We start from the raw sequence: 16,140 nt of genomic DNA on the forward strand, positions 1-16,140 counted from the left end.
GCCGTTGAACAAAACATTGATTGTTAGCTCTTAGGAGCCAGGCACTCGTTGTTTTATTTGAGCAAGTTATTGCCCTGTAATGTCTAATATTCTTTGTACATGTCCCTGATGATCTGTACAGCGCTGTGGAATAGGATGGCGCCATATATAAAAAAAAAAAAAAAAAAAAAAGATTGAATCAGCCAATAGAACATGGATAAATTCATTTCTATGGGCTCATACACATGGATCTGTGTATGAGATGATTGCCCAAGCCAAGGACTAGAGCAGTGGTAGCGAACCTATGGCACGGGTGCCAGAGGTGGCACTCAGAGCCATTTCTGTGGGCACTCAGACCATCGCTCCAGGTCAGATTTAACCAAATAGGACCAAATCCACCTGCAGTCCTAAGAAAATTAAGTGATGTTTTTAAGTGACATTTCATTGGCTTTTTGGAACTGCTGGAAAAGTGAGAATGTGTTGACAGAAGTGCAATGTCTTTGGAGCTTATCCTGCTGGAAACACCATTCTTCTCTACAGTGAGACCCTGGAGAGAAGCTACAACGAGAGTCTGCATTTGCCCTCCTTCTTTCAACTGTATTGGTGGCCTCAGGGGACTGATTGAAAGATGAGGAAGAACAGGTAGCTATAAGTTACTGCTAAAAATGTTGTGTTGGCACTTAATGGTAAATAAGTGGATTTTGGTTGTAGTTTGGGCACTCTAGAAGGTTCGCCATCACTGGACTAGAGTATTTCTGCCAGGGGCAGTCTATTGTACAGTCATCATTAGAGATGAGCAGACTTCATATCCTGGTTCGGCTGCTCGACCCAAACAATGGCGAAATTAATGCCCCTAGCAACTAGCCATGGCTATGAATGGCCACGGGAACTCCATAGCCATGGCTAGCAGCGCTCTTTTGACAGATTGCCAATCCGGCATTACATCTGGGTCCAGCGGCCAAACACCGAACCAGAACATGAAGTCCTCTCAACTCTAATTATCAGTGCAGCAGCGGACCTCACACCCCAATGACACACAGGCCTAAGGTTACATGCACATAACTGTATATTCTGGCCGTGTGCTCAATGTACCGCAACATTTTTTTTTTTATTTCACGGCTATCAGCTTTGTTTTCAATGGAAAATACATTCATGCATTTGATTAATTCGGCCGGGTTGCTGCTCATCTTTCAATAGAGATGGGAGTGGTAAGGAGCGCTCACTCCCCCTTCCCTCCTACACCCGGGTTCCGTCTTCAGCTAGTAGCCTAAAGATAAGGCCTCATGCACACAAATGGATACTTGCCTGGGCGAGCGTACAACCAGGTGGAGAGGCCACCTCCATTCTCTTTTGAGGGCAGAGCTTCCGGCACCATAATACATAATAATGTATAATGTAATGTAATAATAATACACCATAATAAAATTTTTCCATGCCGCCTTCTGGATCGGTCATGGTGCACACCACAACCGGGTGCCATACGTTCGTCTCCTTGGGGCCTAAGGCCGATGGCACACATGGCGGTTTGAATCAGTTTTTGGGCCGTTTTTAAGCAGATAAATAAATGCAGGATGCAGCAAGGGAAATATAGGGGGTCATTTACTAAGGGCCCGATTTGCGTTTTTGTGACGGGCTAACCAAATTTTTCCGTTTTGTGCAGATTTTCCCTGTATTGCCCCAGGATTTCGATGCATGCGATGGGATTGTGGCGCATCGGCAGGCACGCAACGGTAATCGGGGGGCGTGGCCGTACGAAAACCCAACAGATTTGGAGAAACAGCCGCATAAAAAAAAAAAAAAAAAAAAAAAAAGGTTCGCTGGACACGCACTTACTTTCACCCAGCAATGGATCGTGCACTCCGGCGGACCTCAGCGCAGCAGCGACACCTGATGGACGTCGGAGGAACTGCCTTAGTGAATTGCCGGAAGACCCGAATCCACCACAGAGAACGCACCGCTGGATCGCGAATTGACCAGGTAAGTAAATCTGCCCCATAGTGTCTGTCCATGTAATACACTGTTGTATGGACCAGAGGGATGTGGGAGCCGGAGTAGATTGCATTATAATCAAAAATCAAGTAGATGTACCATATACGGATTAACAGTAAACTGATCAAACAAGACTCAGCTAATCCATTACTGAAAAAATAGCACAAGGAACGCTATGGCTGCCCTCTTGGGTATGCATGCAAAATTTAAACAAACAGAAAAAGAGGATACGACATGCCAAATATGATAGTAAAAAGTAATTTTTATTAATTGCAAAATTAACTTAGGCTCTGCCCCTCTGACGTCACGGGCCCGTCCCCGCCGATGACGTGGGGCCGATAGGTGGACCATGCGCCACACACACAGGTGAACGTGGACCCCTAATTTGAATCTGGCGGCTGATTGGCCCCCAGGTACATATAATCCTGGAGCGTGTGCATTAACACTACCCCTTGAGAAAGACCAGGCGGGTTGAAACGCGCGTTGGGGGCTAGAGGCACGCCAGGTAGTATGTCCAATCATTACATGTCATGCAATATTTAACTTTGTAACCATTTACTAAGGCACGATACTGTAGTTTAACTACAGGCCGATATAGGCAATATGTTGTCAATAGTATACATGTTGCATTGCAGTTTATCGTTGTTTACACTGTTTGCTAATATACTATTGTATGGACAGTATACTTTGTTGTGCGTCATATTTTACGTCTCTTCTGAGATGCTATTTTATACGACATTTTAATGAATTTTGCAATTAATAAAAATTACTTTTTACTATCATATTTGGCATGTCGTATCCTCTTTTTCTGTTTGTTTAAATTTAAGATTGCATTATAATTTTTTATTATTATTATTCCTGACCCCCCACTAGGTTTTTTCTGCATTCCAGGAAAACCCAATTAATAAAGGGGACATTTCAGACATATCCACAGTATATCCTACAAATGTCTCAAAGTTACAAGACAGACCCTTGCACCTGTCTCTACTCCCTCATTATCTTAATTTTATAACAGTTTTTCAGCAAAACCGCTCAGTTCATGGATTAAAGATGATATTTTTCTGCATCGGTGTCGCTACTGCATTCTCAAAGTATGTTTAATTCACAATGTATTAAAACAAAATGTTAGGGAACCTGTCATCAGAAATTGGCCTAATAAACCACTATTATAATTATGTAAATTGGTTTTGTGTAGTCAACGAGGAGGACGAGAGTTTAACACCAAAGTGAAACTTTCCATGCTTTAGAATGCCCTCTTCACTGGAATTATGGTCCTGCGTCCATGGGCATCATTGACCAGATGTCCTTAAATCTGGTGTATGAGGTGGTGTTCCGAGGCATGGAGAGCTTGACTTCAGTGTTAAACTCTCCGCCTTCCTGACTTTTAATTCAAAGTTGATTTTCTAGATGATGCCACCACACTGAGGCAAGAGAGAAACATGATTTAGAAGCTGTTCAACTGATCGACAATATACTTGTAGTGGTTTATTAGGCCAATTTCTGATGACAGGCTCCCTTTAATAATCTAAGCTCATTCTGCAACTCTCACTTGCTTCTATAGGAGTACTGGATACAACAACACTCAGAGCGTTATCTTTATAACACCCGTTGGGAATCTGAGGCGTTTGTTGCAGCTCACGTAGATACGGCCATATCTATAAAGACATTTAAGGCTTTTCTGGTCTAGCCTGAGGAGAAGGGAAGAGACTTATTAAAAAAAAAATAATAATATGGACACAATCCACTTGACTTCAAGCAGAGGTCTACAGTCAAGGACCATCATCTTTATGATGGATAGAAGATACCTTTGCTACTCTCCCTTTCTAGACCCTAAGCCAGTGAACCTTTTAGAGGCTGAAGTGCCGAAACTACAGCCAAAAACCCACTTATTTAACACAAAGTGCCAACACAGCAATTTAATCAGCATCTTGTAGCTCCCTGCTCTGCCACAGCTTTCAATCGTATTGGCATTTTGAGGGCACCAATACGACAGAAAGGAGAAGGGGGGATTCGGATTATAATTGTAGCTTCCCTCTAGGGTCCCTTTGAACAGAAAGAATTGTGGAGGAGGATCTTCAATGATAATCAAGGCCTGTCCACACCTCTGCGCTCCTCTTGCAACTACCCAGGACTGCAGGAGGAGGCTGTGATTCACTCAACCAGTCTAGAAAAAGCTGTGCTGGGGTGACGGCCTGAATGCCCACAGAGATGTCTCCGAGTGTCACTTCTGGCATCCGTGCAATAAGTTCTCCACCACTGCCCTAGGCCAGTGCAACAACACAGTCCACCTCTGGTTCTAGGAGAAACAAAAGCAAAGTTTACAGGAATTGATGCCCTAGAATAATAGACACACACCAAGAACCTTTTACTACCTTTATTATGAACGTCCCAGACAGGTTTCTCTCCCACACTGCAGGACAAGGACACAGGTATCAGGGCAAGTCGTAGACTCAACCAAATGCCCCAAAAGGCAGCTCATACACTCCCACACAAAATATACAAATGTTAAAACAACCGATAAGAAATGTTCTTGTTTTGGAAATATGAAATTAACAGAAGGAATATGTCATTTTAAAATAGGCATTGTCAGGGACCCGAAAAACAGTATACACATGATCACATCCGAGTCCCTGAAAAAGTAACATTAAAAAAAAAAAAAAAAATCCTGCCATTCTAAGACACTATTCAAACAGTTCTTGTACACATTTCAGGAAAAGTTGTGTGACAATTACAATGACCGCAATTGCACCATGTGAAAAGGTGGATGTCCAACTCATTTTAGAACTTTTACAAGGGGCAATAAAGACTAACATTAAAAAAAACCTCACCTCTTAGAATCACTCCCAATTCTGTTGCAGCAGCCCCTCTGTTTCCAGTTAGGTCACAGTACAGGTGGACATGTGCTCCACGGACCAAGAGCGGGTGCCATAGGCCTCTATGGGGGCGGTGATATACAAATTATGCGGCCACATCACCGGCCCCATAGGGTCATGTGCATGAGGCTTAAAAATGACATTAAAGGATGGGAATTGGAATACAGGGCAAGTAAATAATTTTACTTTTGTTTTTTTTTAAAAGGGTTCATAAAAAAAAAAAAAAAAAAATTAGAGGCCTTTATTTCTTGTCACTCATCTTTCCTCCAAACAATACAGGAAGAACATTTATTACAATAGGGAATGATAGACAATAATCAAATGTTAGATACAGGAGTCAAACCAACTCCAATAAAACAGGGCAGATGATTTAGTCTTTGCTTCCTTCAATATTTGCATATAAGAAAGTGTCCTTGTGCTCGAGCCTACAATGACGCGGCCATGTTCCTTGCGCGTTTCCTGTACCTAAATATTTCCTGCAAACCAATTATTATGTGAGGTATTGAAATATTTAAAGGGCTTAAAATATCCCAAGAGGTGAAGTGAGTTGTAGTGTAGACTCAGGCCTGTAGATGGCTCCACTGAGCACCAGTTAACTTCCTGATAACTACGGTACTCACACATCTCAGTTTTTTTTTTTACATCCCAATATAGAGAGTGTAGGAAATTTTTTTTTTTTTTTTAAATTAAGTCTTTCCTTTCCCTACCACGGAAATCCAGACTAAATCTATGGAGTAAATGACCAGCTGTAATAAATACAAAACTTTTCAAACTTTTTGAATAATGTAAGTGACTGATCATTGTATGTGGACAATAAGTGCCACTCCATTTTACGGGTGCCAATGGCAAGCCGGGCACTCAGTGGTCCATGTCCACTAAGAGGAGCAACGTCACATCCAACCAATTTGATTCCATTTTAAGTATAGGATTTCTAAATCAGTTTCTATTCATGGACTGGAGTAAATTAAGGCTGTATGCGATGTCTGCTTAAAAAAAAAAAATTACCACACTTACTTGTGCCATCGGACCCCCTTGGGTGAATACAAAAAACGTTTACTATACATACAAGCAGTAATAGGGTCGGAGCGGACAGTCCATCAGTGGGCATCTGTGTTGAATCAGCCAACAGTAAAACCCTAAGAAACCCTAGTAATGTTTCATGATATGTAGAGTACGGTGCGTGATCTGGACTCCATTTGAAGGTGCAGGATCTGCTTGACCGTCCTACGTGTCACATATTACAGTGCATGAGTCTATTTACACATATTACATACAAAATACAAAGATTTTATAAATATATTTGCAGAGAAACTGGTACTTGGCTGCACTGCTTACACTAGGGAAGATTGGACCCTTCTTCAGAAACTTTTCCAAGACACAGCCCGTTCATTCACATAGAACCGGTTATAGAAACCCGAGGATATGGTGACCTGGAGCAGAAAGTCAGAATCCATAGGAGACATTGAATGTTCTGGGAGTGTACAAATCCTAATGTATCCAACACTGTAATCATATGTGCAGCGGATCCTCCACAGGTGAAATATCTATGTACATTACAGTCATCAACGTCCAGGCATTTTTTGGGCAGTTTATAAATTCACTAAGTGGGAACTGAATCCAGAACAATATTTCCAGAAAAAAGTTCCTATTTACAGCCCCAAGGGAGAAGATGATTAAAGAGTCAATCAAGGAGGAGGCTCAACTTCTACAGCCACAAGTGGACTGTGTGACGGCCTCTGTAGGTGGAGCCCTACGAGAGCCTCCTAATGCCCCGTCCGACAAAGAAAGGGGCAAGTAACTATAGAAGAGGTCCGATCCTCCCCTGCACCATTATGATCATCATCTGGTCCTGGTCTTTGAGCCTCCTCTTACAGTACAAATGATAGACTAGAGTAAGACCCCAGCACTTGGCACGTTTGATTCCATTCTTCTATATTTCCAGGCCACGGGTTACAGGGTCTCACCAAAATGATCTTTTCTGTATTCGGCTGCGTCAACTTGTCCATCATTTTCATCATCTACAGTAAGAAAGGAAAGTGTTATTTCCTGGTAGCAGAAGACTGGGATTATACATGCAATAAAATACAGTGACCCATATAAGAAAGGTAGCATGCACATGAGTTTGGGCTTATTGAAGCAAGTGATATCCATGTTTCTTTGGTCACTTGCATAACCACTAACTACTGCACAGGAGCATTGGATGTGTACAGAGATGAAGGAAACTACCCTCTGCGGATCAAAATGGTATTTACATATTGTCCTAACTAAAATTATAAATTAGTTATATTGTCATTTAAACCTCCGGAATCAAGTGGTTGGGCCTACTCTATGACTACCTTTCGTCTAGGAGAATGAACACAGATAAGATACTATGTACAATCTGCTCTGCTCCTCCAGCTCTATAACATGCTGCCTGCAGATAGAACACTATGCACAGTCTGCTCTGCTCCTCCTGCTCTATAATATGCTGCCTGCAGATGGGACACTATATACAATCTGCTCTAGTGTTGGGAATTACAGCTCTTCTTAGTGAGTTGCATCATTAGGCTCTTCTGACTCCTGAACGGCTCCCTATTATATGTATAATATGAAGCCACAGTCCAGCCAGTCCCCAGACTCCACACCGCTTTTAACCTGATTGTATCGGGTTAATGGGGGTGTGGTAAGATCGATAGGGAAGGGGTTAAGCGAACCATCAGCTCACTGCAGGAAGCAGACTCCAGTCATTTACATAAAAGAGCCGGCTAGACGTCACATCACTAATCTGCTCAGCTTCTCCTGCTCTATAACATGCTGCCTGCAGAGAGGACACTATGTACAATCTGCTCAGCTCCTACTTCTCTACAACATTCTACATGTAGAAATGACACAAAGTATAATCTGCTCAGCTCATCTTACTCTAATACTACATCTAACACTATTAGATCTCCAAATAACACCACAGAGGAAAACTATGTATAGAGTATGGGGACCGTCCCTTACCAACAATGATCTAAAACAAGGTTTCCTGTAGCATGAGCCGAACATTGTTCAGAACGTGAGTGAAGCAGGACAAACTCAAGCTAGCAGAAAACTTCTGAGCTAAGAAACCCAACACACGTCCTAAGGAAATAGTTTCCTTAAAGATTTTTAAGGCAATTATTACTCTCAGGAAAGGGATTTTTAGATAAGTGCACAAGCCATGTCTTGTCTGTTATCTTATTCACACACAGCATTCAGGATGTGGCATTTCTGCTAAAACTAGGGACAGACTTCTTTCTGTTCACCTTTGGTTAGTGGTTGGATAGGTCAACTACTCTTTACCGGGCCCTAGGTGGGGCTGCCAATATTCTACCTCCATGTTGTATATTTTTTTTCTTCCATCCCTATAATTCTTTCAACATGTTACAGGAGTGTTCTTTGGTTTTTAGGTGCTCCTTATCTCAGAGCATCTTAGTCTTCTCAGTCAATACATGCTTTCTTGATTGGTTTGTCCAAGTTTGGGCTCAGGCAGAACTCATCAGGTTGGACAAATTCACCACAATATTGTTCAATAGAACCTAAACTCTTCCTACCCTAATATGTGGAGATTTTGAGAGTCGGATCCCTATGAAACTAAACTTAAATGACCTATATTTACTGTATATGTGCAAGCACTTTATATACTACTACTAAAAAGGAACGCTCCAGTCACAGTGGATTCAATTAATTATATCTTGCACAGGGCATGAAGGGAGGAGCAGGACTCCGGGTTCTGAGAATACACAGAAAATGAGTCCTGCTCCTCCCTTAAGGCCACGCACAATGTACGAGGACAGCTCAATAAGTACCCATGTTAGAAATGAAGACACCATTTTTTTAAATTTTTATTTATTTTTCAACAAAGTCCCCTTTTAGAAAGATACACTTCTCCCAACGGTCCTGCCATTTTTTTTGACCCCTCCAAAAAATAGGATTTGTTGAACTCTCCAAAATAAGCCTCTGTCTCAACGATGACTTCCTCGTTTGAGCTAAATTTTTTTCCAGCAAGCCATTTCTTCATGTTAGGGAACAAGAAAAAGTCGCAGGGAGCCAAATCTGGTGAATACGGGGGGTGCGGCAGCAATTCATAATGCAATTCACAGTTTGACGGCGACAACTCCGGATGAATGCGGTGGTGCGTTATCGTGTTGAAACAGCACCTTCTTTTTCGCCAACTGTGGTCGCTAACTTATCATGTAAAATATTATTTGCCGTTCCGGTCGACACACCTACGGCCTCTGCGACATCGGTAACTTTCGTTCGGCGATCAGCGAGTATCATGTCGTGGAGTTTTTGAACGATTTCCTCGGTAACCACGCCTGCCGGGCGTCCTGGTTCTCCCACATTTAAATTCATTGAACCAATATCTAACCGTGGTCATAAATGTGAAGTGTCCCCATAAACAGCATCAAACTTTTCTTTATCTTCTCGCATTTTTTTCCCCCATCCAAAAACAAAAAGTGAATTACCCACGATACTGCGCTTTTTCCATCTTAGAGAAAATCACGAAACACGTCTCTCAAATGGCTGCCAAATCCAAACTAACCAATCAATGAGTCTGCAATTTGTTTTGCCGTCGTTTGATAGATGGTAGCACACAATGATAACACCAACTTCCCTCAGGAACGCCCTCTGTAGTCAAACACGAGTACTTATTGAACCGCCCTTGTATTATTCAATTAATTTGTGAGGACTGGAGTGTTCCACCTAAAATCAGCCAGGTTTAAAAAACAAATATTATGAGCCACATCAGACTCATTTCTAGCACTTCTGGTACCAGCACAAAACTCTCATGAAACCAGGGAGGTAAGAACTGCCTTCACTGTGCATGCATTTTAGCTCTGTCTCTGAAGGTGGGGTATATTACTTCACCTTCACCAAACCAGGAGCAGTAAAAATAAACATAATTAAAACATAAGTGTAAGTGTTTCTGTTTTATACTTTTTTAATATACCATACTCTCAGATAGTGCTTAGATTGGAGAAGTCCACAAGGACACGTGGGTTGTTTAACATCTCATTTCTTCCTGCCAGGTTCCTTTAGGCCGCATTCACACGAGGCATTCTACTTGCACTTGGTAAATGCGATGGAAACACAACGTGAAGGAGCTGTTGCGTTTCAAAATGCAAAGCAAACGTCACATGTGAACGCGGCCTTAGCTGGAAAATGTACATCTACCATCAAGATCAAGGACTGTAAACGAAGCACACTTACATGATATGTTCTTCTTTTAGTTTCTTATGCTCTATAGTTTCTTATAAAAGAGGCTTAAAATTATGTAAATGAGCCAGAGGGGCTTTGGGCTTCGTAGGTGTTAATAGAGCCTGTAGCCCCTCCGACTCATTTGCATCATTTTTAAAGATGTCCTTAAAGATGTCCTTTAACATCACCATCCCACCTCCACAAAGTCACAATGTGCTGGGCAAGGAAATCTCATAGCAAAATCAGATCCACATGCTAGCAACCTTAGAATATGTTTAAGTACTGTCCCAAAAAAACATGAGCAACAATTATGTAACACGATTAGCAACAAAAGCAGAAGTCCCCATGCTAAGAAAGATAAAATGAATGTAACACTACGAAGCAGATGAACCCTCCACGCCGAAGTGAGTAAAAAGCAACATATGTAGCTCAGCAAATACGGAATGAAATACATGCAGTCTGATACTAAATAGCTGCGCAGCTCATAAAATCAAGCCTATGGAGCAGAATTCATGCACAGAAGTCGGGCATGCAGAACGGAGCACAACACCCCATAGTTATTAACGTCTCCAGCAATAAATGTATTGAAAGCCATAGCTGTGAAATGGTTATAAATAGCAGCCACTCCTGGTGAACGGAGTCACGAGACTCGGATAATCCAGAGCTGGATTGTATACAACATGGGGATAATTTGACGCAGGCAGAGCCCACGCTCACCTTGTACGTCTTCTTCTCCCCCATCACCATCCTCTTCCTCATTGTAGGCCAGCTCTGCCTGCTTGTCTGCCTCGTACTCACCCACGTTACCATCATCCCCGTTATAATCTGCCACTTTAGAACCATGTTGCGCATCTACAGGGGACTCATTCTCATCAAAAAACCGACCTGGGAAGTCGGGAGTGGGAAGGAGCAGGAAGGGATAGAAGAGAGGGAGAGAAGGAAGGAAAATGTGAGAAAATTAGGAAACATCAGTATAGACAGGAAAGGACTTTTATCCCACAGACTGGGTCATTTCAAGATCTACTACAATACCGAGACCTAGAAATTAGCCAGCAAAGACAAGGACAGGAGATCCACAGCAGCTTTATCATATTAGGAAGAGAAAATGGCCTGATACAGGATGAAAAGGGAGCAGAATCCATGATCATAGTATTCAGAAACTTTAATCAAAGAATAAAATTACACAAAATAAATCAGAAGTCCCCCCAAAATATTGATAATGGGATCAAGGCACGGCAAAGAGAAAAAGAAAGGCAACGCTATAAGATGAGGAGGAGATCTATAATGGAGTCAATACAATGTTAGCAGCTTCATCTCCTCCTTCGCGGGCAGGAGTGTATCCAAGTGTAATCCTACGAGGACCATGGATGTTGTCTTGTAGATGCAGGAGGCAAAAAGCTGCAACATTTACATCATCAGGACAAGATAAACCATTCATAGGATACAGGACGCTGGTCACCTGTACTGTGCAGGCGACACCCAAGAGAGGTCAGGAATCTCATCTTTTTTCCAAAATCAATCATACTAAAAGCATAACTAAACATTTGAATTCATTTTATTTCAGAAGTGAATAGAGCAGATGAAAACAGTAACCGTTGTAATATAATTCATTAAGTGTAGCGGCTTCTCTGTGGCTTTTTTTCTGCTCTTTCTCCTGTACTGAGCAGTGTAGGAGAAAGCCTTCTGAGCTCCATCTACTACCGAATGATTAACTCTTTCCGCACCCAATTTTTCCCTTGACCATTAAGCTCTGTAAGGTTGCAATTCAGCAGTGGGGCCAGGAAATGTCTATGATGCGGCTGGCTTAATCAATTAAGGAATTATGACAATAATTCACAACAAAATTATTATTTAGTAACAGCTTCATGTTACCAGTACAGGTGGTCCCCTACTTGAGGACACCCGACTTACAGACAACCCATAGTTACAGACAGACCCCTCTGACCTCTGGTGAAGTCTCTGAATGCTTTACTATAGTCCCAGACTACAATGATCAGCTGTAAGGTGTCTGTAATGAAGCTTTATTGATAATCCTTGGTCCCATTACAGCAAAAAATGTTTAAACTCCAAATGTCACAGGGGCCAAAATTTTTTTTGTCTGGATCTACAATTATAAAATATACAGTTTCGACTTGCATACAAATTCAACTTAAGAACAAACCTCCGGACCCTATCTTGTACATAACCCGGGGACTGCCTGTACATGAAACTGTCACTAAATAATAATTTTGTCATGAATTAGCATCACAACTCCTTAATTGATGTCACTCCATCTATTCACACCCTGTAGAGATCAGACTATCCAAGCACCGTCTGTAAATAGTTAAATGACACCTGTCATCAGGTCATTGTAACCAATTATGTCACCTCTACCTGTTGGAGCAGCTCCGAAGGATCCATCCCACCCTTTATCTAGTTCATTCATAGATGAATCATTTTAAAGGGAACCTGTCACCAGGAGACCCATTTTTAGCACCCCCCAGAGCATAGTACATACACTGCCAAAGTGTTTTTGTATAAAAAATAGGTTTTACAGAAAAAAAGATATGTTATATTGTACCTTTCATTAGCATCTGCTGTGTGACTAGGCAGTTGCCTAATGGGAGGTACTGGAAAGGAGCAGTCCCCCCCCCCTTGGGAAACATGTGACCTTTTCAAATATATGAATAACTCCCCTCACTCGGGATTGGCTGTAGAGGAGCAGGGGGCGTCGCTAAGCCCAGTGATGGGTGTTTTCATATATTTCAAAAGGTCATGGAGAAGCTGTTCCCCAAGGGTGGGGGGGGGGCTGCTCCTTTCCAGCCCCTCCCATTTGGCAACTGCCTAGTCACACAGCACATGCTAATGAAAGGTACAATATAACATATCTTTTTTTCTGTAAAACCTATTTTTAATACAAAAACACTTTGGCAGTGTATGTACTATGCTCTGTGGGGACTGGGGGAGTGCTAAAAATGGGTCTCCTGGTGACAGGTTCCCTTTAAAATAATATTTTCTTTATTATGTAAATGATGCTGGGCACATGGAGAGAGGCTCCACCTGAGTGAAGTTGGCCCCCCCACCTTGTTCAAATCAAACAAAATTGGTGTCAAACGTTTGTGCTACGTTTGTGCTGGTTTGTGCAGCAGAAATTTTTGTTTGTGCCGCTATCGTTTTTAAGATTTTAATGAAAGTTTCCAGAGGTCATCAGAGGTCAACCAGCCCCCCCACATTGCCCAAATCAAACAAAACTGGGACTGAACAATTCTGCTACGTTTGTGCTGGTTTGTGCTGCGCAAATTTTTGTTTGTGCTGCTTTTGTTTTGAATATATGAACAAAAAATGAAAGTTCAAAAGGTCAAGCAGCCCCCCCACATTAACGGAATCAAACAAAACTGGTGTCAAACGTTAGTGCTACGTTTGTGCTGGTTTGTGCTGCAAAAATTTTTGTTTGTGCTGCTATAATTTTTAAGGTATGTTCAGGTGTTTGAGGTGTTTAGGATGAACTGGTAAAAAACAAACTTAGTGACACTTCCCTGGTTTGATCACCAGGGGGAGCTAGCAAACACATTGTACTTTGGAAGAAATGAACTCTGATGACCTCTGCAAAAAAGTATGAATATATTAAAAATGATAGCAGCACAAACGAAAATTTTTGCTGCACAAACCAGCACAAACGTAGCACTAACGTTTGACACCCGTTTTGTTTGATTCGGTTAATGTGGGGGGGCTGGCTGAACTTTTGAACTTTCAATTTTTGTTCATATATTCAAAACAAAAGCAGCACAAACAAAAATTTGCGCAGCACAAACCAGCACAAACGTAGCAGAATTGTTCGGCACCAGTTTTGTTTGATTTGGGCAATGTGGGGGGGCTGGTTGACCTCTGATGACCTCTGGAAACTTTCATTAAAATCTCGAAAACGATAGCGGCACAAACAAAAATTTCTGCTGCACAAACCAGCACAAACGTAGCACAAACGTTTGACACCAATTTTGTTTGATTTGAACAAGGTGGGGGGGCCAACTTCACTCAGGTAGAGGCTCCTGTTACCCTTCCCCTCTCCTCCCCCTGCTCTAGAGTTGGAATTCTGGCTCTTCTTAATGAGCTAGCTCATTAGGATCCGCTTACTAAGAAGGGCCGGTTCTTCTGGCTCCTGAACAGCTCCCTATTAAATATATAATAGGGAGCCGCAAGCCAGCAAGTACCCCCACTTCACACCACTTTTAACCCGATTGTATCGGGTTAAAGGCGGTGTGGTGAGCCTCTTAGGGGCAGGGTTAAGTGATCCATCGGCTCACTTAAGGGGGGAGGGGTCTCCTCGTTCGCGCACAACATATCACTGCCTTGCTCATGTCTGTGTGTAATGTATAGTAACGCATTGGTAGTATGTGTGCTTTATCTGCCGACATGCTCTGTCCTTCCATACACATGTGTGAGACACAGACAGCAGCTACACAAGTACCTGACATGTTCTGCTATACACATGTGAGAGACACAGACATCAGCTACACAAGTACCCGACATGTGGGAGACACAGACATCAGCTACACAAGTACCCGACATGTTCTGCTATACACATGTGGGAGAAACACACATCAGCTACACAAGTATCTGACATGCTGCATCCTCCTAATACACATGTGAGAGACACAAACATCAGCTACACTGCTACAGATTTCAACCTCTACTATGCAAAGGATGCATAGGATTGGCATGTGAAAGCATCTGAGAATATTTCGGGGGAGGGCCACCCTGGGTCTTTAGCTGAAAAGGGAGACATACAGTAAACTTGGTCTTCATACTGTGGTTTTGATCCTGCAAATCCATGGCAAAAGCACAGCCTTAACACATATGATGTCGATCGAAAGCGTCAGAGCAGAACTATTCTAGTTGCCCATAGCAACCAATCAGACCTCACTTTAATTTTATAAATTGCCGTAGTAAAATAAAATCTAAGCTCTGATTGGTTGCCATGGGCAACTGGAACATTTCTTCTCTCAGACGCTGCTAATAAATCTCCTCCTTAGCCTTCTGGCAATCCCACGAGTCTATATCCAAGTGATAATCAGATAAAGACATATATTAAAAATGGTTCATACAACCACAGTATTAATAATATAATCATGAGAATGCAGAAAATACATGACAAACTTCATTCATATTCTAAAATAGTCAAGAATGACCCTGAACAGCTGCAAGTAGGACCAACGACGTCTCAAGACAGGCCTGGGCATTTCCCTTTAAGTAACTATTCTGGAACATATTTTCTTCTAACCATGTTATGCCATTTCTCTGTTATTCCTCCTAGAATTGACTTCTTTTTAAAAAAATATACACCAATGCCACCTAGAGGAGTCACACCCCTGAGAACAGTGGATATAGGAGGAATAACAGAAGAATATCATAACACAGAGGAGTCATCATTCTTATTTCAATGGAAATAATTCTATTTTACTACATATTTGTCAGGAGAGGCAAAAGGTCCTTTTAAAATCTACCATAAAAATCCATCATGATAAACCAGGGACACTTCTCATAGATCCAGACACTGTGACTGTGGTAATCTTCTTATATTTCTAATCAATGGCCTCCTTTCTTCTAAAATCAACTTGTATTATATTAGGAGCCAGAAGGGGGCAGGAAGAGGCGTTACTTGAGCCCCTCTGTGCTGCAGCTTCACAGGCAGCCTCTGCAGGTTCTGTGAAGCTACACCAAGGAGGAGCCCCCCCACCAGCCCTACTGGCTCTTTAGCATAATTTTAAAAGTTGATTTTAGAAGGAAGGAGGCCATGGATAACACATATAAGAAGATTACCACAGTCACAGTGCCTGGATCTATGAGTAAGTGTCCCTGGTTTATCATGATGGATTTTGATGGTAGATTTAATTTAAGAAGCAAATCAGCAAGACCCTGTCACAGCTAGGAAAAGTTACATACATATAGAGACAGGCTGCTTATTGGAAAAGGGATGAGAAGTATCACTGGGAGAAGAATTACAATGATATTGTAACAGTGAAGGTTCATCTGACGCAAATCTTTGGTATAAGTCATGGTGGGGTGTCAGAGATCAGGAAAAGGTGCGGTGTGGCAGCTATACTTCAATAACCTGTAGAAA

At 42.0% G+C, this 16,140-nt stretch overlaps 1 protein-coding gene across 2 annotated transcripts in view; it reads right to left on the reverse strand.

Moving 5' to 3' along the window:
- Positions 1 to 4,327: 4,327 nt before the first annotated feature.
- Positions 4,328 to 16,140, reverse strand: part of GOLM2 (golgi membrane protein 2) — a 34,363-nt gene continuing 22,550 nt past the window's right edge. Inside the window, exons 9-10 of one of the 2 annotated variants that reach the window (XM_072148777.1) lie at positions 10,761 to 10,928; positions 4,328 to 6,859 (exon numbers count right to left, since the gene is read on the reverse strand). In XM_072148777.1, coding sequence (XP_072004878.1) covers positions 6,792 to 6,859; positions 10,761 to 10,928 — 236 coding nt within the window. In that variant the 3' untranslated portion in view covers positions 4,328 to 6,791. The remainder of the gene's footprint in view (positions 6,860 to 10,760; positions 10,929 to 16,140) is intronic. The other variant, XM_072148778.1, reaches the window with a different exon arrangement.

This window comes from Engystomops pustulosus, chromosome 4 (assembly GCF_040894005.1).
Source record: "Engystomops pustulosus chromosome 4, aEngPut4.maternal, whole genome shotgun sequence".
NCBI classification, from domain to species: Eukaryota; Metazoa; Chordata; class Amphibia; order Anura; family Leptodactylidae; genus Engystomops; species Engystomops pustulosus.